The sequence below is a fragment of the Electrophorus electricus genome, chromosome 1, assembly GCF_041902795.1.
Source record: "Electrophorus electricus isolate QZ-2024a chromosome 1, ASM4190279v1, whole genome shotgun sequence".
Lineage (NCBI taxonomy): Eukaryota > Metazoa > Chordata > Actinopteri > Gymnotiformes > Gymnotidae > Electrophorus > Electrophorus electricus.
Genome location: NC_137497.1, coordinates 21416221 through 21426220, shown reverse-complemented (window position 1 = coordinate 21426220; position 10000 = coordinate 21416221). Strand labels below are relative to the sequence as shown.

At 39.9% G+C, this 10000-nt stretch overlaps 1 protein-coding gene across 1 annotated transcript in view; it reads left to right on the top strand.

Annotated features, from left to right (window-relative positions):
• LOC118240898 (NACHT, LRR and PYD domains-containing protein 3-like) overlaps positions 1–10000 on the top strand; it is a 32399-nt gene that overhangs the window by 13637 nt on the left and 8762 nt on the right. The window contains exons 5-6 of the mRNA XM_081722208.1: positions 622–788; positions 7081–7254. Coding sequence (XP_081578334.1) covers positions 622–788; positions 7081–7254 — 341 coding nt within the window. The remainder of the gene's footprint in view (positions 1–621; positions 789–7080; positions 7255–10000) is intronic.

Here is a 10000-nt window from a genome sequence, read left to right as displayed (position 1 = left end):
GTTTATTTCTCCATGATAAACAATACAGTGATTATTCCACCATAATGAATACTGTGGTGTTTATTCCTCCATAATCACTACTGCAATGTTCATTCCAACATTATCAATACTGCACTGTTTATTCGTCCATAATCAATACTGCAGTGTTTATTCCTCCATAATCATTACTGCAGTGCTTATTCCTCCATAATCACTACTCTGCATGTCTTCCAACAATATTTTCTGCTTGTATATTAGTGTATTTGTATTTGTTAAACATTGAATGAGATCTATGTTGTTCTGTTTCCTGTTATGGTGTTAGGGGTGGGATATTTTGATATTGGGACTCTGATTATGGTAACTGCCATTCACTGACTTATAAACCAACCGTCCATTATTTGGTCACCTGTCTTAGGTTGCTAATGAATGTTATTTGTCATGTCTTTGTCCATTTTGTCTTTGATGAAGACACAGTAGTGTTGAAATGTTACTGTGTTTGAAATATTAAAAGGCTGAAAATGTATCAGTGTGTTCCAGACCTTTCAAGCTCTTCTTTAAATTTTTATTAGTAGTTCAGATCTTTTAATTCATCATCCTCTGACTGAACTACATTATTTACTGTATTTACTCTTTTACAGACTATCTGGCTGTGGTCTCACTGAAGAGTCTTGCAAATCTCTCACATCAGTTCTACAAACAGAAAACTCACTGAGAGAGCTGGAGATGAATAATAATGACCTGCAGAATTCAGGAGTGGAGCAGCTCTGTGCTGGACTGAAGAGTTCACACTGTAAACTGGAGATTCTCAGGTGAGTTTCTGTGACTTACATTTGAATGTAAATAAAGAGCCATTTTAAAAGGGTCAGTGTCAACTCCCTTATAGTACAGTATTAAACAAACATTGCCAGGCAAGGCAATGCAAGGAAATGTACACTTTTATATTATATTATAAAGTTCTCTTCTTTAAATATTTCTAAATATAGTTTTCTGTTGAAACCTCACTGCATTTCATTAAATGACCACACTGTGGAGACAAAGAGTTACATTTGTGCTGCATGAGCAGATTTTCAAGTCTAGAAGAGAAATATAACATTGTAAAGAGGAGACCCAGATGAGTCCTTGTCCACATGTACAGGTGTATTTATTACAATGCTGCTTCAACTAGGCGCTTTGGCATTTTGTCCACAAATTTTTGGTTGCCTGAGAGCAGAAATTTTGCAAAATGTCTTACAGGATGAATATATTCAGAAACTCCAACAGCTGTGTTGTAAAATGAAGTGTCTAATGTAAGATTTTCACTGAGTGATTTTATGTAGTTTATGTATGGAAACAATGTAAACATCAGTCATTCTAATCTCTCTGCAAATAAAAGCCCTTAAAATCTTAATTAAAACATTTAAAGCTGAACCATTGAGGTTCTGGACACATTATAGGACACTTTTACAATCACACGATTCCCTTGTGTTTTTGGGTGGGAGACCCTGTTCTCATTATGATTTACACCGTGTGTTCAACGCATGTTGAGATGAGCTGAACTGACAGCCGTGCTGGAGGAAAGAACGCAACAAGTTAATATTCATTCAATAGAACTGAAAGGTTTATTGGTTATTCCTTAAAATAAACCTGTGATCTCTCTCCACGGGTGTTTTTATGAAACATGTAGCTGGCTAATATTATTAACCTTAAGCTTGCCAAGTTACAGTGTATTGTTGGTTACTACTCCTAGATACCTCACGCTAACATCATATTAGCTTGACTTAGGAGTGAATGTTGGCTGCTAATTTTTTCATCAAGCCAGAGACATCAAACTAAAATAGAACATAAATGGTAGAAGACCTGGAGTCAGCAGAGAGAGAAACTGAGCAGAAAGCTGACAGTAAATTCCGGACATCTGAACACAGTAGTGAGGAACAATGTTCAGCACTGGACGAGTGAACCTGTGGACTTAATTACAAGAGAGAAAGAAAGACACACAAGACACAGTAATCAGTAATCAGAAGATTAGGAGGAGAGAAGGAGTGAAGTGGGTGTGTGTGTGTGTGTGTGTGTGTGTGTGTGTGTGTGTGTGTGTGGTGCATAGCATGTGTGGTGTTTTGTATTACATCAGAACTTTAGATCAGACATTTCTGCACCCATAATTCATCATTTGATACTACATAATTCAGTTACACTGAGAATTATAACCAAACGTAGAAATATAACCACACGTAGAATTATAATCACATGTAGAATTATAACCAAATGTAGCAATATAACTACATGTAGAAATATAACCACACACAGAATTAAACCAGACCTCACTCTGTTTAGTTCAGGACCAATATAACTACTGTTTATACACAGTAAACCAGACCTCACACTGTTTAGTTCAGGACCAATATGACTACTGTTTGAAATCTTATTTATTATACAGATTGACACAAGTATGTTTCATTTACTGTTTATAATGCTTCACCTCAATTGAAACGTGTGTGTGTGTGAGGGAGAGACAGAACTATTATTTGTGTGTGTGTGTGTGTGTGTTTGAGAGAGGGGGAGAGAGAACTTTTATCTGTGTGTGTGCATGAGAGAGAGAGAGACAGAACTATTATCTGTGTGTATGTGTGTGTGTGTGTGTGTATGAGAGAGAAATAGAGAGAGAGACAGAGAGAGATACAGATCTATTATTTGTAAGTGTGAGACAGAACTATTATCTGTGAGTTTGTGTGTGTGTGAAATAGGGAGAGAGAGACAGACAGATCTATTTGTGTGTGTTAGAGAGGCAGAACTATTATCTGTGTGTGACCACCACTGATGGAATGTGCTCCTCACTGGACCCCTTGCTGTGCTCCTTGTCTTTCTGCTTCCTCCATACAGGAGAACAAACACTGACCACAGAAAATAGTTAAAACCACAAGATGTCTGGAGGGCTCAGAAGTTCAGAAACAATAGTGAAGGTGTTTTGCAGGGAAATTATATAAAATACAAATAGTGGGAGAGTCAAGGCACTGTTCTGTTAAAAAAAAAAAAAAAAAAAAAAAAAAAGTAAAAAATGTGTAAAACTCTTATTTAATGCATTGTTCATAGCAACACTCTAATACAATGGTTATGCTACAGTTTTAATATGTGTCCAAGCTACATCCCATACAATATAGTAACATGGCCATCTTTAGGGTTCACAAATTATGAAGAAAATCATCAGTATTATCTTACAGTGTTTGATAAATGGTAAAGGAGTGTTGGAGGCAGCCATCTTCAGTTGCTGGTTATTTCAGCTGCAGATGATTAGAGAGAGATACCAACCTTTATACATCTCTGTTATGTGCCAGTGTAGGGGGAGAGACCACAACAGACACTTTATTCTGAGCACAAACCATTATAACAAAAAAGTAATAGAGATCTACAAACATGCCATATATCTCTATGGGGAGTATAAGACAGAATAAAAACCAAACCCAACACATGCTCCACCCCAAACCTGTCTTCATTAAACATAAACCAGAAGAGGGAAAAGAAAATACAGTAGTAGATGTAACAAGCTCAAATCCACTCAGTGAATGTACAGTAATCTTCTACACCCACGATATTTTATGTTGATACACACAGCCACACAATAGACTACACTACCCAACACTGGCACAATGACCTGGGGGAATTGTACTAGGACAGAGCCAACTCTGGAAACTGAAGGTACAAATCTGTGTTCTATTAGCATGCCTGTGTTCAGTCTGTCTATTAAATCTTATCAGGCTGCAGTTATGGAGTGTTTGTAGTTTCACTGTAACTGTAGTGTGGTAGCAGCAGGGTGTGTTTGGGTGTGTGTAGGGCACCAAAATGGTCAGAAACAGTATAACACCATTATATGTAGTGAAGATAATATTCCTAATATTTTTCTCAACTAAAACTGGGAGCACACGAAACAGCAGAAAACAGTTTGGTATAGAAATACAGTAATAACCTTGTGATTGTTGCCCTTGTTTTTAGGAAGTCTATGTTGACGTATTAAAAAATGTCAAAAGGTACAATAAAAACACTCCACAAATTTTTTAAATTGTACCATTTGAAAAAAAAATAAAGGTAGTAATTACATGAATATCCAAGAAGCACTTGTATCCAACAGGAACAGAAATATGAGTGACAAGTTTCTCAATTTGAGTGACAGTAAATTTTATCCAATCACATGTGGTAGGACGGCCGGGGCGGCAGAATATTGAATGACGTCATTACAGTGGCCAATAGCATCAGGGGAGCTGTTTTAACTTACTGAGGTGAAGAGAACTGTAGTGGATCATGAAAATGACAGAAAATCTCACAAACTGGAACTGGAGGATATTTGCTGCTATGGTGATTTCCAAGAGAAAAGGAAAATACCAGAAAGGGACAGACAAAAAGTAAAAGCAGATGGACTAAGACAGACAGACAAAGCCTGTATGAGTTTTTCACTGAATCTCTGATCGTCATTCATGGCTAACAGCTAACTAGCTAATGTTAGCAAAGAAAGTCTAGCTATGTTGATTTGTTTAGTTGTTTACTGTTCAGCACAGATATCTAACCAGCTAACAGTCTCAACAATTTGACCAAACCGTCAATAAGCAAGATTGGACTTCTTGTCTTTGCAACAATCAAGTTAAAGTCTTTTGGAGAAATGCGGTTGGATCTTCACGTAGTTGAGAGCAGCAGGGAGGAGGGTGAGGGTGTGACGGGAGATTTGACGGGGATGTGATTTATAACATCTGGTGTTCATGAAGTACAGCTGTGTATTAATCAGTCATGTCCCCTACATCAGTTTAAACACATTTAAACCTTGTAGCTAGGTTACGGGTGGTTACTAGGTTACAGGTGGTCACTAGGTTACAACCGCGATCACGCTATCCGCGCTTTAGCGATTCACGGTCAAGTCATCTGCGCTTTAAATACATTGCGCCTATATGCGCGATTTTACGGTATTTCGCTGCTCACCGCAATCTAACTTCCTAAGCAAAGAAACAGACTTGCGTATTTGTACAAAATACAGTTTACTTGATTGAACTAGTTTAATTGCATAATTACATTAAACACAATTGGTAATATATTTACACAGCTTAATAAGCATTGTGGAAAATGCTTTTACTACATAATGTTTCTCAGAAGGTTATTATAGATCTTGACTGCCAGCTGAAACAGGGGTTATCACTAGTGAAATGTGGCAAATGTGCAGGGCAGGAGAACTCCAGGGCTGAAATATTCCACTGCCAATTGATTGGTGGCCCTTGGCCATCACCAGATCATTAATAAATCTATATTGAAGTTTTACATATTTTTCTGAATTTTAACAAAATGCAAAAACAGTTCCACTACCACATGTGAGTAGAAGCCCTTGACTATTGGCAGAGTAAGTTTGGACACTCACTGTACAATGTCTTCATAAATCCATATTAAAGTCAAACTACCTTTAGGCGAAATAATGCACTCATTTTGTATAGACTGAATTTGCAGAGTATCAGCAGAGTAAGTTTGGACAGATTTCACTCTACTATTTTTCATAAACTCCTATTAAAATAATAATACCTTTGGGTGAATTCATGTACTCATTTCATTCAGGTTGATTTTGGATATCTATTTCCCAGAAATGTCCCATAAAGCCAAGACAGTTCCATGACCACATAAGAGTACATTTATATTTACTTTTACAGCATTTGGTAGATGCTTTTATCCAGAGCGACTTAGAAAAGTGCTTTGTCATTTCCTCATAGAACAGATCCTAGCCAGTAAAGTAGGTTAGAGTGCAAGATACCAATGAACTAGAATACTGTTGAAATACAGGGATCAATGCTAATGTCTAGAAGTACAAAATACATTTAAGCTCTATAACAGACAATCAGTGCAATAAACAATAAGTACTAGAGTTAGTCAACACAGGAGCAGTCAACATCAGAGTAATAAACAAGTACTAGAGTTAGTCAACATAGGAGCAGTCAGAGTAGTAAACAATAAGTACTAGAGTTAGACAACACAGGAGCAGCCAACATCAGTAATAAACAATAAGTACTAGAGTTAGACAACACAGGAGCAGTCAACATCAGAGTAATAAACACCCTACAAGAAGTACTAGAGTTTCAGTTAGTCAACATAGGAGCAGGATCAGTGGTCATTTAAATATTCCACAAACAGATGTGTCTTCAGTCTGTGTTTGAAGACTGCGAGGGACTCTGCTGTCCAGACAGCACGCGGAAGTTTAATAATCCCATATTAAAGTCATACTACCATTAGGGGAATTCATGTACTCATTTACAATATGCTGATTTTGGATATCTATTTCTCAGAGATATTCCCATAATGACAAAATAATTCCACTATACTGTATACTATGGAGTATGTTGTGATATCTGTTGTATCTACTGTAGGGTATATTGTAAAATTTTATCTACTGTAGAGTACATTGTGATATCTGTTGTATTTACTGTAGGGTATATTGTGATATCTGTTGTATTTACTGTAGGGTATATTGTGATGTCTGTTGTATCTGCTGTAGGGTATATTGTGACATCTGTTGTATCTACTGTAGGGTATATTGTAATGTCTGTTGTATCTACTGTAGGGTATATTGTAATGTCTGTTGTATCTACTGGCAGTCTAGCTATCTGTAATCTTGAGGAAAACACTTGTGAAAGTCTGGCATCAGCTTTGCAACTTCCAAAAAAAAGTATGCATCGCTTAGGATCCTTAGACGTTATCTGAGTCACAGGTCCATAAATGTGACAGTGTTATTACTTCTGTTATCACAGCCAGATGTAGAATTCTGCCAAGATTTTACTGGCATCATCTCATACAGTCTGACATGTAACAGTCTTATAAGACCACTGAAATCACACAGTGTAAGTCCAGCTTTAGGGTTCTTCTGATGTAGTTTAATAGTGCACTAGAGTTCTGAAGGGCTGAATAAAATAAGAGCTAAAATAAACACAGACAGCAGCGATCTGGAGAAGAGTGAACAAAACCATCTGCCATGGAGGACGCCAGAGAGAGATGAGAGTGGAGGAACCTCCACTACAGTTACCAGCCTCTCTAGCTGCCCCATGCAGGCTGCTCTGGAAGTGCATCTCACTCTCTGTCTCTCTCTACCTGTTTCCCTCCTTTCTGCAGACTGTCTGGTTGTTTGGTCACAGAGGAAGGCTGTTCTTCTCTGGCTTCAGCTCTGAGGTCAAACCCCTCCCACCTGAAAGAACTGGACCTGACGTACAATCACCCAGGAGAGTCAGGAGTGAAGCTGCTCTCTTCTAGACTGGAGGATCCCCACTGCAGACTGGACACTCTCAGGTATGGAACGTTAGTGTGTGCATGCGTATGTGGGTTTGTTTGTGTGTGCTTACGTGTATATGTGTGTGTGTGTGTGTGTGTGTCTGTGTGTTTATGAAAGAGTGAGAATGAGAAAATAATGAAAACTGAGTCTTCCATTCCTGAGTAGTGCAGTTCCCATATCATACTGTGGTGGCTGGTGAGTTCGCTCTCCATCATTCTCCTGTAGGAACTGCTGAGTTTTAGTTGACATGCTACATTTCCTCAGCCTCCTCAGGAAGTACAGATGCTGTTCTGTCAGGAGTTTATAAACTCTCTTCCATTTTTTGAGGTTAGTTGTAATTCATTTTTGAACCACAGGGTGTCAGTAGCAGCGAGTCGGTTTATGTGTGTAGCGATCGTAGAGTGAGAGAATACAACTCCAAGAGTTCTAGTTATTGTAGTTATTATAGTTATTGTAGTTATCATAGCCGTGCTAATGCAGTTGTCTGCGTACATCTCATACCTTTTGAAAACATTGTGGTTGTGTGTAGTTTATTGTATTGTTATTTGTAATCACAGATCATTATTTGGTGGATAATGTTATTCTCTGTGAAGTTTGCTGCATTGTGTTTTGTGTATATCGGTACTTGTTGTGGCTGGCTTGTTGTTGATTTGTCTTTCATGTGATTCAGTTTCACGTTTCCTCCTGTTGTCAATAAAACTGTGAACAAGAGCTGAACATTTTCAGAGTTCTGATGTCAGGAGAGTGTTAACCTGCAGGTCATGCTGTGTATCGTACATAAACAGAGGACACAGCAGATACTGTTGGGATTTCTTTATGATGTGGTGTTTGTTGTAGGTCCAGGTGAGGTCCTCACTGATGTGGGGTGTGTGTTGTAGGTCCAGGTGAGGTCCTCACTGTTGTGGGGTGTGTGTGTTGTAGGTCCAGGTGAGGTCCTCACTGATGTGGTGTGTGTGTGTGTGTTGTAGGTCCAGGTGAGGTCCTCACTGATGTGGGGTGTGTGTTGTAGGTCCAGGTGAGGTCTTCACTGATGTGGGGTGTGTGTGTTGTAGGACCAGGGGATGTCCTCACTGATGTGGTGTGTGTGTGTTGTAGGTCCAGGTGAGGTCCTCACTGATGTGGGGTGTGTGTTGTAGGTCCAGGTGAGGTCCTCACTGATGTGGGGTGTGTGTGTTGTAGGACCAGGTGATGTCCTCACTGATGTGGGGTGTGTTGTAGGTCCAGGTGAGGTCCTCACTGATGTGAACTCCACGAAGGTGAAGGAGTTCACCTCCATCTCTCCTGTCTGTAGTGGTGTGTGCTGTTGCTTCTCCTTCCTCCTTGGGTCAACAATCATCTTCTTGGTCTTGTCTGCATTCAGGGAGAGATTGTTGTCATGACACCATGACACCATATCTGTCACCTCCCTCCTGTATGCTGTCTCATCCAGTGATCAGTCAAACCAGTTTGATGATGCTGGTGTTATACTGGGCGGCCACACAGTCCTGGGGGGTCCCAGAGTTCTCAGTCCTTGTGCTGGATGTACATTGCCAGTTCTGACTGACTGATTCTGTCTGTTAGAAAGTTCAGCCCCCATTTACAGAAGGAGGGTGTGAGTCAGTGGTGAGTGTTTCAGTCAGTTTGGTTGGGGTGACTGTGTTGACTGCTGAGCTGTAATCAGTGAACAGCACTGGAACATAACTGTCCATGTCCTCCAGATGTGTGAGAGACGTGTGGATGTCAGTACTGACAGTGTCCTCGGTGCACTGGTTCTGGTGGGCTGTAAACTGGTGGGGTCCTCTGGACAATAACGGACATTACAGTAGTAAGAATATAGACAATAAGGAGCAGAATAAGTAGTGAGATGGAGAAAAATAAATAAAGAAATATGGAACAATAAGCAATTAATGTCTAGTGTGGTTTTCTAGAAGTCTTAGTCTGGTCCCGACGGTGTGCACATGACCGAAACTCTTCCTGTATGAGATCATCCATGAAGGGCAGCGGGGAAGTAGCTGTGTGGGGTGGAGGTGTGGGGGGCTACAACAGGGGGCATCATGGGGTGGTGGGAGGAGCCATGGCAGCTGAGACAGTAACGTCATGACATCAGGGGTAGGTGAACCTCAGCAGACAGAGAGACTAGATTATTAGACATGTCCAGGTAGAGGGTGTGTAAATTAGGAAACTATGATGTGCAAAGATGGACTTTGGCAGATGTAGCTGTGGCAGCACAGCTAAAAGGAAACACAGGCATGATCAACACTGCGCCGCTCTCAGTCAACAAACTAGAGAGACAAAAGAGAGGTGAAGTGACAACATCATCACATCACAGTTTACCAGAACTCTCAATGCCCAGAACGATGTGTGTGTCTGAAATGGAGAGAGAGAGCGAGAACTATTATCTTTGTGTGTTTGTGTGAGAGAGAGACAGAACTATTATCTGTGTGTGTGTGTGAGAGAGAGAGAGAGAGAGAGAGAGAGAATTATTATCTGTGTGAGACATAGAGAGACAGAACTATTATCTGTGCGAGAGAGAGAGAGAAAGAGCTACAGAACTATTATCTGTGTGTGAGACAGAGAGAGAGCGACAGAACTATTATCTGTGTGTGAGACAGAACTTTTCTGTGTGTGAGAGAGAGAGAGAGAGACAGAACTATTATCTCTGTGTGTGTGAGAGAGAGAAACAGAACTGTTATCTGTGTGTGAGAGAGAGAGAGAGAGAGAGAACGACAGAACTATTATCTGTGTGTGGAACAGAGAGAGAGAGAGAGAGAGAGAAAGAGAGAG